This window comes from Phocoena phocoena, chromosome 8 (genome assembly GCF_963924675.1).
Source record: "Phocoena phocoena chromosome 8, mPhoPho1.1, whole genome shotgun sequence".
NCBI lineage: Eukaryota > Metazoa > Chordata > Mammalia > Artiodactyla > Phocoenidae > Phocoena > Phocoena phocoena.
Genome location: NC_089226.1, coordinates 10,275,727 through 10,286,433, shown reverse-complemented (window position 1 = coordinate 10,286,433; position 10,707 = coordinate 10,275,727). Strand labels below are relative to the sequence as shown.

Here is a 10,707-nt window from a genome sequence, read left to right as displayed (position 1 = left end):
CCCCCTCAGGGAGCAAGCAAGGGAACCTGTTGTTCGTTCTCGCCCCGCCCCCTGCTGCAGCAGGGGCCCCAATAAAGCCTTGCCTGAATGTCTTGCTTGGTCTCTAGTCAATTTCTATTGACTGGGGAAGGCCAAGAACCCTGGTCAGTATCAGGCCAGGAGCATCTGGCTGCGGCCCAGAGAAGATATAGGAGGTGGTTCTGTATGAGGCTTGACTGTTTACACGGGATGATAGAACATATGAGGACAAACTAGGCCAAGTTAGGAGATTTTGTCTGTATCCTTCCACAGCGGGAAGTCATTCAAGGTTTTAAGCCAGGGTAGAACATAATCAGAGCCTTGCTGCTCTGTGGGGAATGGAAGGATATAGGGGAGGGTGCAAGAGAGAAAGAAGGAGACCAGTTAGGAGGCTCCTGCAAGGGGTCAGGTGACAGATAATGGCCTTAATCAAAGTGGTGGCAATGAGGATGACATCTAAACATTTAGAATGTAAACGTCACCAGGGCTTGGTGAGGGAGTGAAGTAAAGCCCAGAGCTTATCTCAAAGCTACTTTTGCCCAGCTACCATGTTTACCAGGGCTCTGGGGTAGCAGCTGAGTATATAAACTCCCTGAACTAGCTATTGTGAATGATACAAAGAAAAGTGTGTCTGCCTTTAAGGTGTTTCTGCTCCAAGGTCACACTCGATATATACGTACACAGGCAAATAAACTCTCCTGTGCTAAATATGGACATGTCAGTGTGAACTTCACTATGTGGTAGGGACATGCCTCTAGGCTTCCTGCAGTAAGAAACTGGGTTGAACTTTCATGATACTTTCCAGACTGTTAAGGACTACAGATTAAAACGTTTGCTTTTTGCCAGGAGATGAAAAGCCCGCAGGTTAACTAAAAATAAGCATTAATGCATTCATTCATTTATGTATTAATAAACTTGTTCACCTGGTTTTTATGAAGCACAAATGATGTGTAGGGCGTTTGAGCTGGAGAGCACAAGTGATGGAAGGAGACACAGGGTTTGGAGTCTAAAGATTTGGGTTTGAGATCTATGTACTGGTTAGGTTTCTTTTTGTTATTATGGTAAAATATGCATATGGTGAAGTTTACCATTTTCAAGTGATTGTCAAATTTAAAATAAACTTTCCTGTTAAAAAAAAAAGTTTAACTTTTTCTTAAGTTCAGTGGCATTAAGTACATCCACACTGCTGTATAACCATCTTCAGAACCTTGTCATTTTCCCCGAACTGAAACTCTGTACCCATTAAACAATAGCTGTCCATTTCCCCCTTCCCCCAGCCTCTGGCAATCACCATTCTGCTTTCTGTCTCTATGAATTTTATTATCCTAGGAACCTCATATAAGGGGAATCGTACAATATTTGTCATTTTGCAACTGGCTTATGTCAGTAGCATGGTGTCCTTGTGGTTCACCTATGTCATAGCATATGCCAGAATTTCCTCCTTTTTTGTTTTTTCTTTCTGTAAAAGGTAGGCTTTTTTTCTTTTTTTTTGCGGTATGAGGGCCTCTCACTGCTGTGGCCTCTCCCGTTGCGGAGCACAGGCTCCGGACGCGCAGGCTCAGCGGCCATGGCTCACGGGCCCAGCCGCTCCGCGGCATGTGGGATCCTCCCGGACCGGGGCACGAACCTGCATCCCCTACATCGGCAGGCGGACCCTCAACCACTGCGCCACCAGGGAAGCCCAAGGTAGGCTTTTTAATAACTGCTTTTGTCACCAAGTTAAGTCATGCAGTTACAAAGTAGTTAGAAATTTCTGAAAGAATATTATTATTAAAAAAAGAAGCTCATTCTTATATAAATAATATCTAGTACCTCATTGGGACACTACTGTTCCAAAGGCCCTGGCCAAACAACTCCCAAAGAAAACACAACCCCAGGTTGTTTCCAGCCCACTGGGAATGAAGCCGTGCACAGAAGATGAGGCCTCTAAATGAGGACACAAAGTCAGGGCTAGTCGGGGCCATTGGCAATGCTCAGAGCCGCCAAAGACGGAGCCCAGGTGGTTTTCTTCTGGGGCACTCTACTTGAATTATTGTTCAATTAGTCAACACAATAGATCTTCAAAAGAGGACAATTAATTAACATTATAAGGAGGTTACTGTGTTCTTTGGACTATATGTCATAATTGTGGTTAGTAAATTCTGACAGTCTTAACAAAAATAGCCTCCATCATTTGCAGGTATGAAGATAACTTAATGGCCTACCAGGCTTTTTATTTTTGCTGGATGACAATATGCAATCGATAAGTTATAAATGAGAGTGTTTTATGTTATAAAAATACTAGCTTTTTTCATTTATTATGTTTACAGACATTCACTGCTTGAGTCCAGTTTAGGCTTGTTAACTGATTAAAGGCAATTTTATTACAGCAGCATGTACTTATTTTATTCTAAAAGAATAAAATGCATAGAGAGAAAGGTTTTTTTGTTTGTAACCTGTAAAGCTGAGTTATTTTGCTGATGTAAAATACCAATAACTCACTTGAGGACCATCCTACTTCCTGAAAATGCCATATACCAGCTTCTTAAATGTGTCAGAGCACCTGTTGGATCTATCCCGAGCTGAAGTGGCACGGGATTGACTGCTCTCGGACAAAAGGTGCTTTCCCAGGGCTACAGCTGACTGTGTTGGGAAACGGTCATGGAACAAGGCAGCACAGGCAGAGGGAAAAGACTTTATTTAAAGGCAAAATGCCCAAATGGCTCTCTGGCATAGCTAATTTCTACTATCACCTATTAGCTTATATATGATCCCCTAACTTTTTTTCTTAAGGGGCTGGTTTGGATTGACTTGTTGAGGATGGTGTCCATTATCTATTAAGTCATGAGAGAGAGATTTCTGTGGTTACATGTAAAGTTGTGATAGGTCTGTGGATGAAGAGGTGAGGAGGGTAGTGAAGCAGTCAGCCGCAGTCCCATCCCGTCTATGTGAAGGTCACACCAGCTTTGAAGACTTTCTCGATGGCGTTGACATAGGCAGCCGTCCTCGGGTCCAAGCCTAGGTTATACCTCATGGCCGTGCGCATGATTTGCCTGGCAGAGCGCTCCCTGGTGTAAGCTAAGCCAGAGTGCACGACGTCTTTCTCAGAGGCGCCCGATATCCTGTCTTGGAACTGTGCTGTGGGTACAATGGGAATAGTTCCACCGTGCTTTCCAAATTTCCTTTCCAGACTCTCTTGAACAGACACGAGCAAGTGATAGTTAGAACCCCTTTCATATTTGAAGGTCTGACGGCCATAGCGGACATGATTTAGATTCTTCAGCCACTCCAAGTAAGATACTGTCACTCCTCCAGCATTCAAGTAGAGATCTGGAATAACCATGACGTTCCTCTCTAGGAAGATCTTACCAGCTTCTGGAGTTGTCGGTCGTTGGCGCCTTCAGCGGTGATCTTGGCTTTGACTCTGGGTGTATTGGACTTGGTCAGCTGCTTCTCGCTGGCAGCAAGGATCAATATGTCACAGTCCACCTCCAAGATGCTCCCTTCATAGATCTTTGCTTTGGGGAAGCCCAGGATTGTTCCATGTTGCAATTTGAAGTCTTCCAGCTCCTTTGGGTCAATACCATCTGGATTCCATATGCTCCCATCAGATTCACCAACACCAACACATTTAGCACCAAAATGATGTAAATATCTCATACAGGGCAGGCCCACATTACCAAATCCCTGAACGACAAATGTTTTATCTCCAAATCCTGGTGTCATTCCTAAAATACTCATGTAAGAAGCCTCATTGATGAAGTTTTCAATCCCATGGAATGACCAGCAGCAAAGATCCGTCCGTGGATTCCACCCTGTCTGATGGGCTTACCGGTAACACAGGCATGGGCATCAATGTCATAGTGCCCTATGGTGCTAGCATAGGCGTCAGCAATCCAGGACACCTCCCGCTCGCCCGTGCTCATGTCTGGGGCAGGTACATCAATGCCAGGACCAATAAAGTCCTTCTTTGCCAGCTCCAAGGTGAACCTCCTTGTGATGTTTTCCAATTCATTATCGGTATAGTTCTTGGGATTGATCTTAACACTGGCTTTGGCATGTATATAGCACATTTTGTTTATTTATTCATCTGTTTGGGGTTTTTTTGGCCGAGCCGCGCAGCTTGCAGAATTTTAGTTTCCCAACCAGGGATTGCACCCGGGGCCACCGCAGTGAAAGCGCTGAGTCCTAATCACTGGACCGCCAGGGAAGTCCCTATCCATTCATCTGTTAATGGACACGTGCATTATTTTCACCTTTTGGCCCTTGCGAGTAATGCTGATATGCACATTGGTGTACGAATATCCATTTGGGGTCCTGCTTTCATTTCTTTTGGCTGTACACCTGGAAGTAGAACGGCTGGATCATATGGCAGTTCTGTGTTTAACTTTTGGAGGAATTATCATACCGTCTTCACAGCAGCTGCACTATTTAATATTCCCACCAGCAATGCACAAGTGTTCCCACTTCTGTACAACCTGGTCAACAATGTTACTACAATGAGAACATTTTTGGGTGTGGATATTAGCCATCCTAATAGAAATGAAGTAGTATCTCACTGTGGTTTTGATTTGCATTTCTCCATGACTAGTCATGCTGTGTGCTTATGGGCCATTTGTATATCTTCTTTGGAGAACTCTCTCTTCCATTCTTAGCCCATTTTAAAAAAACATTTTAAAAATTATTTATTTATTTATTTTAGGCTGTGCCAGGTCTTAGTTGCAGCATATGGGATCTTTTAGTTGCAGCATGCGGACTTCTTAGTTGCGGTGTGCGGACTCAGTTGTAGCATGCATGCAGGATCTAGTTCCCTGACCAGGGATCGAACCTGGACCCCCTGCATTGGGAGTGCAGAGTCTTACCCACTGGACCACGCTTAGCCCATTTTTCAAATTGGGTTGTTTGTCTTTTTTGTTGGGGAGTGGTTAGGCTTCTTTAAATTTGGTTTTTAAGAAACCAAACTCAATCCGGTTTAAGGCAGAAAATAAGCAGAAGAAATTATCGCTTCACGTCACTGAAAAGTTTAAGGCACATCTGGGGTCAGGGTGCTATGGACTGAATTGTGTCCTTCCCAAAATTCATACAATGAAGCCCTGATATTCAATGTGACTGTATTTGGAAATGGGACTGTTAGGAGGTACTTAGGGTTAAATAAGCTCATAAGGGTGGAGACCTAATCTGATAGGATTGGCGGCTTCTAGGAAGAGGAAGAGAGAGCACTCTACACACACACACACACACACACACTTACACATTGAGGAGAGGCCCTGTGAGGACACAGTGAGAAGGAGGCCATCTGCAAGCCAGGAGGAGAGCCTTACCAGAGCTCAACCATGCTGGTACTTGATCTTGGACTTTCAGCCTCAAGAGCTGTGAGCAAAGAGATTTCTGTGGTTTAAGCCACCCAGTCTATAGTGTTTTGTTATAGCAGCCCAAGCTGACTAAGACAAGGTTTTTAAAATGCAGGAATATTTTTCTTCCCTCCTCATGCATCTGCTTTCTTCTCTATTGCTTTCTTTCTCAAGTGGGCTTATCCCCATCAAAACAGCCTGGGCATATTTATTCATTAATTCAATATTACCGAACCCCCCTTAGCCTACACACTGTTCTAAGTACTGGGAATACATGGCAGTGTATCAAACAGGAATGGTCCCTTTCCTCATAAGGCTTGCATTCTAGCGGGGAGAAACAGACATAAAGGAAACAAGTAACTTCTCTAAGAGTAAATCTTAGTCTCACCACAAAAAAGAAATGGTAATTGTGGGATGTGATGCAGGTGTTAGCTAAGCTGTGGTGGTAATCACTTTGCAATATGTGTGTATCAAATAAACACTCTGCACTTTAAACTTGCACATTGTTTTGAGTCCATTACATCTTTATAAAGTTGGGGAAGAAAAAAAATAAGTAACTGTGGATGTTCAGAATGCAAATTGTACGGAAACTAAAAACACAGGGAAAGGGATTGCGGGGTGGGGGTGGTGGTGGTGTGTGTGCCTCATTGCTTATAAAGCAGTACGAGGATTAGCATCCTGGGAATATGGGGTGACCTGGGTGTCCTGCACTTCTGGGGAGACTGATATAAGCAGATAATGAATGTGTTGAGATAAGTGTTGGTGGTCTCAAGGCAGAGAGTGGTGGTGGGTCAGCGAGGACTGGAAGGGAGGGAGGTGAGAAGCAGGAGGTCCTTCTAGGAGCAGGCAGAGTTCAGAGCCCATGTTACTCCTGTCAGCAGCGTTCTGGAGGGCAGGGGTACGGTGGTATTTTGCAGAGCTGGGGAGCTCCTAGGACTCCCACGTCACTTGCCCACAGAAGTCTGAAGAATGGGGAGGCTGGTCTTAACTGGGAGCAATCAAGAAAAAAAGAGTTCCAGCAAAAGTCCTAGGACTGGTACTGATTAGCTCTGATTGGCCCAGCTTGGGTCACATGTTCACATCTAAACCAATCACTGAGGTTAGGGATAATCGGAACTCTTATTGGACAGGACTTAGTTGCACTCCCATGGGGTCAGCCTCACCCAAACTCAAGGGCTGTGAGGAAAAGGAATAGTTCCCCAAAGGAAAATTAAGTTGTTACATCCGGAAGAAAGGAAAACAGATACCGGGCAGCCCCAAACAGCGGGAGCCCTCCACACCCACCTCCACATTCAATGGTTGGCTGATCTTTGGCAAATCATAGCCTTTCTGATTCTGTTTTCTCCTCTGATAGGAAAAAATTTTTTTAAAGTAAATTGGATTCATAATTAGATTAATAATGAAATGGAGCAGGACTCTGTGGTCCCCCACCATGTCCTTAGCCTGCCTTTTGTCTGTAGAAAACCTTTAGCCAAAGAATAAGTTTAATCAGAGAAGCGAGAAAATGCAGAAACAAAGGAAAACAGTCAAAGGAGACCAAATAATAATATTTTAGTCATTAAGCAAAGTCAAGGACATTTAGTTCCTCCTCAAGGGCTATAGATAAGATTCTGAGCCACACCCTGTGAGCTGTCTTATAGATACTGAAACCCCCGTCAGTTGGAAGAAGTTACTACATGATGACCAGGCTGTAGCCATGACATAAACAGCCACAATTCTGAGAATTGGCCTCAAGGAAGTGGGAACAAAGCAACCCTGGAACTGAAGATTAATTGTACTTAAAACAATCAAGATGACACTGGTCAGACCAGCGATGACCAATTTCAAGATGACTGTCGGAGCTGACTGTGCTGTTTCTGCATGTAGCCCCCTCCCTCCGTCTATAAAAGCTCTTGCCCCCTGATTGTCAATGGGGGGCGGGGGGGAGGGTCGACCCTGGACAGGCGTCTGCCCTCCCGCCAGTTGCCGGCCTCTGAAATAAAGCAAACTTTCCTTTCCACCAACCTTGCCTCTTTAATGGCTCTTGGGCCGCGAGCAGCTGGACCCCACTTTCAGTTACAATAAGACCTACATCACTAAGTTACTGAGTATTCTATGTGATCATGTACAGAAATGCTCTTTGGAAGGTATAAAATGCTAAACAAATATTACTTCTTTCAAAGTTTTCTAAGACATGGCAAGTGCTCTTAGGGGCTTATACTTCGTAGGGAGATGGAACATGCAGGCAGATAGTTGCCACAAAAAAAGATGCCTGGGGGCTTCCCTGGTGGCGCAGTGGTTGAGAGTCTGCCTGCTGATGCAGGGCACGCGGGTTCGTGCCCCGGTCCGGGAAGATACCACATGCCGCGAAGCGGCTGGGCCCGTGAGCCATGGCCGCTGAGCCTGCGCGTCCGGAGCCTGTGCTCCGCAATGGGAGAGGCCACAACAGTGAGAGGCCCGCGTACCGCAAAAAAAGAAAAAAAGATGTCTGTATAATTTTCCAATGCCTTCATTTAAGGCAGGAGTCACACACTCACATACCTACATGTTGGCCAAGCAGCTAACAAAAATGAGGGAAGAACGCTGAGCTTGCCCCAAACCAAGGACTCTGGAAACCCCAGCGCATGGCTCCAGCCAATGGTTGTCAGGCTTGAAGGCAGGCCCAGTGTGGCTAGATGGCCCAGCTGTTTTCAAGAGAAGCTGATAATCTGGATTTTGATATGAACTTTTTTTTTTGAGGTCGGCAACTTCTTCAAATTAAAAAAAAAACAAAACGCCATGTGAACCAAACAAAACACATTCAGCCTGTGAGGTCAAGCCTGCCCACCCTCTGCTGACTGGTGTCCTCCGATTCAAGGTTCGTTCTGAGAATTTGACTCCACGACCCCTCTGCTTTACTCCCTCTCCGTCACCCTTTCTTCATATTGGAATTTTCGCTCAGTGCACATGTGGTAGGAAACGTGGCATAATTGTGAGGTGAGGGAGTGTTAGGGTCCAACTCCAGCTATGAGTCCTTGGTCAAGTTGCTTCACCCATCTGGCCCCAATTTCTCCACATTTATTGATGAGGGGTATGGGACTAGATCATTTAATTTCCTACCAGCTCTGACATTTTATGACCTATAATTTTTAGAATGCAAGGGACAACACTAAAATAAAATTCTTATTGGGGGAATGGAAATTTCATTTCCAGTTAGTGTATTTTCTATGCATTAGCTATTACTATGCTAGGTACTGTGAGAAACGTAAAATTAATACAAACAAGGATTTGACCTTAGGAAGATAATCTATTGGAGAAAACAGATGGACATAAAACTCACTGTGGGGGCTTCCCTGGTGGCGTAGTGGTTGAGAGTCCGCCTGCCGATGCAGGGGACACTGGTTCGTGCCCCGGTCTGGGAAGATCCCACATGCTGCGGAGCGGCTGGGCCCGTGAGCCATGGCTGCTGGGCCTGCACGTCTGGAGCCTGTGCTCCACAACGGGAGAGGCCACAACAGTGAGAGGCCCGCGTTCCGCAAAAAAAAAAAAAAAAAAAAAAAAAAAAAAAAAAAAAAAAAAAAAAAAAAACTCACTGTGGTAAATTATCCCTAAAGATGACCAGAATAACCCCTCCAGTCCTTCCTGTTCTTTGGAATGTGACTTTGATACCCCTCCCATCGGGAGATGGATTTTTTCCCGCTCCCCTGAATTCTGGGCTGCTTTCATCACTTGCTTTGACCTATAGATTCTGGCAGAAGTGACATTGTATGACTTTCTGGGTGTAAGACTTAAGAGGTCTTGGAGCTTCTGTTTTTGTTTTTGTTTTTTCTCTTTAAAGCCAGCCTGCATGTAAAGAAGTCCAGTCACTCTGCTTGAGAGAGACCCTGCCAGCCCCAAGCCATTCCATTCCAGTTGCCCCAGCTCGGCCGTGAGACGTGAGCAAAACTGTTGTAGATCCTCTAGTCCCAGTCAAGCTGCCCAGGCAACACTATGGTAGCAGAGACAAGTTGTCCCTGCTGACCTGCATAAATTACAGTCATGAGCCAAAAAAAATGGTTGCTCTTGTTTTAAGACACTAAGTTTTGGGGTGTCTATTATTATTATGTCTTATACGTAAGGCATATTATGTGTCAAAACCAGGAGTATGGGAGCTCAGAGGAAGGCATGATGCTAATTTGGGTGGAGGGTGGGTGGGAGGAGATGTGGGAATTAGGGAAGATATCAAGTTCCAAAAATTGTCCTTAAGACAGCCCCTTAAAAGGAACTCATCATGACGCTGTCTGCTGGGAGCAAGCCCTACTCTCATGCCATGTTGGGAAGTCAACCTGTGATCCTGTTGTCCTTTGCTGCTTTCCGACCCTGTATCTGCTTGGTATTCTGACTCTGCGATTTGCTACACTTTACTGTGGGTGCATGGTAGGTGGGGAGAGCACTAAGTTGAGAGTCGAACAGATATAAGTTACTATTCTAGTTATGCTAATCGCTCATTATGTGACATTGAACCTATGAGAGCTCTCTGAGCCTGAATTTCCTCATCTAATAAAATAGTGACAATAACACTTAGCTCACAGCGTTGTTGGAAGGATTAATCAAGATAATATACGCACATGTGCTTAATGTAGAACATACATCTTGTTGGCCTTCAACAAATGCTAGGTCCTATCTCTTAGATCTCCCAACTAGCAATTAACTTGGTTTATCCTCTGGACTTTCTCGACATCCCCAGGTCTGGCTTTTGACACTTGACCATGATCACACAGTGACTGAACTATCCTTTACTCCTCAAATCCATCTTTTGCCTCCAAGATGCTTTTGAATTTTGCCTACTGCTCCATATACAGTGATTTCTGAATGCTCCTAGGTTTTCACTCATTAAAATGGAGGATTTCCAGGGAAGGTAAAGCCTGAATTCGTTTTTGAAAGATAACTAAAATTTTGGCTGTAGAAAGCTTAAGGTGGAGAAAGTTCAGGAATGGGGCAGAATAGAAATGCTATGAGGATGGGCAGAGAAAAGGTGAGTTATGGTTTGATAAGGAAGACTTTGCTAGATCAAGAGTTTTAGATTTTATTCTGTAGGCAGTAAGGAACCATTGACTATTTCAAACACAGAATGACATGCTCAGATCCTGTGTGATTTTACTGGTGGCAACGTGAAGGATGCTCTGGAGAAGGGGGAGAGATTTGAGGCAGGCAGAACAACAGGAAGCTATTGCAATAATTTGGGTGAGAGAGGATAAGAACTTACTAAAGGGTAGAAGCTGTAAGCCTGCAAAGGGGAGGTCAGATGTGAGAGACATTTCAGAGTAGAATTGACAGCATGTTTTGGCCACCGGGATATTGAAAATGAGAATGAGGAAGGAATGGAAGGTAGCATTTGGGGCTGAGAAGATATGGTGGAGCC

The 10,707-nt window shown here is 44.7% G+C and overlaps 1 protein-coding gene across 1 annotated transcript; it reads right to left on the bottom strand.

The window, feature by feature from the left end:
- Window positions 1-2,941: 2,941 nt before the first annotated feature.
- On the bottom strand, window positions 2,942-4,070 carry LOC136126481 (glutamate dehydrogenase 1, mitochondrial-like). The gene is given in 3 exon segments (XM_065881633.1): window positions 2,942-3,387; window positions 3,390-3,779; window positions 3,782-4,070. Coding segments are annotated over 3 exon segments (1,125 nt in total).
- Between the last annotated feature and the right edge of the window lie 6,637 nt (window positions 4,071-10,707).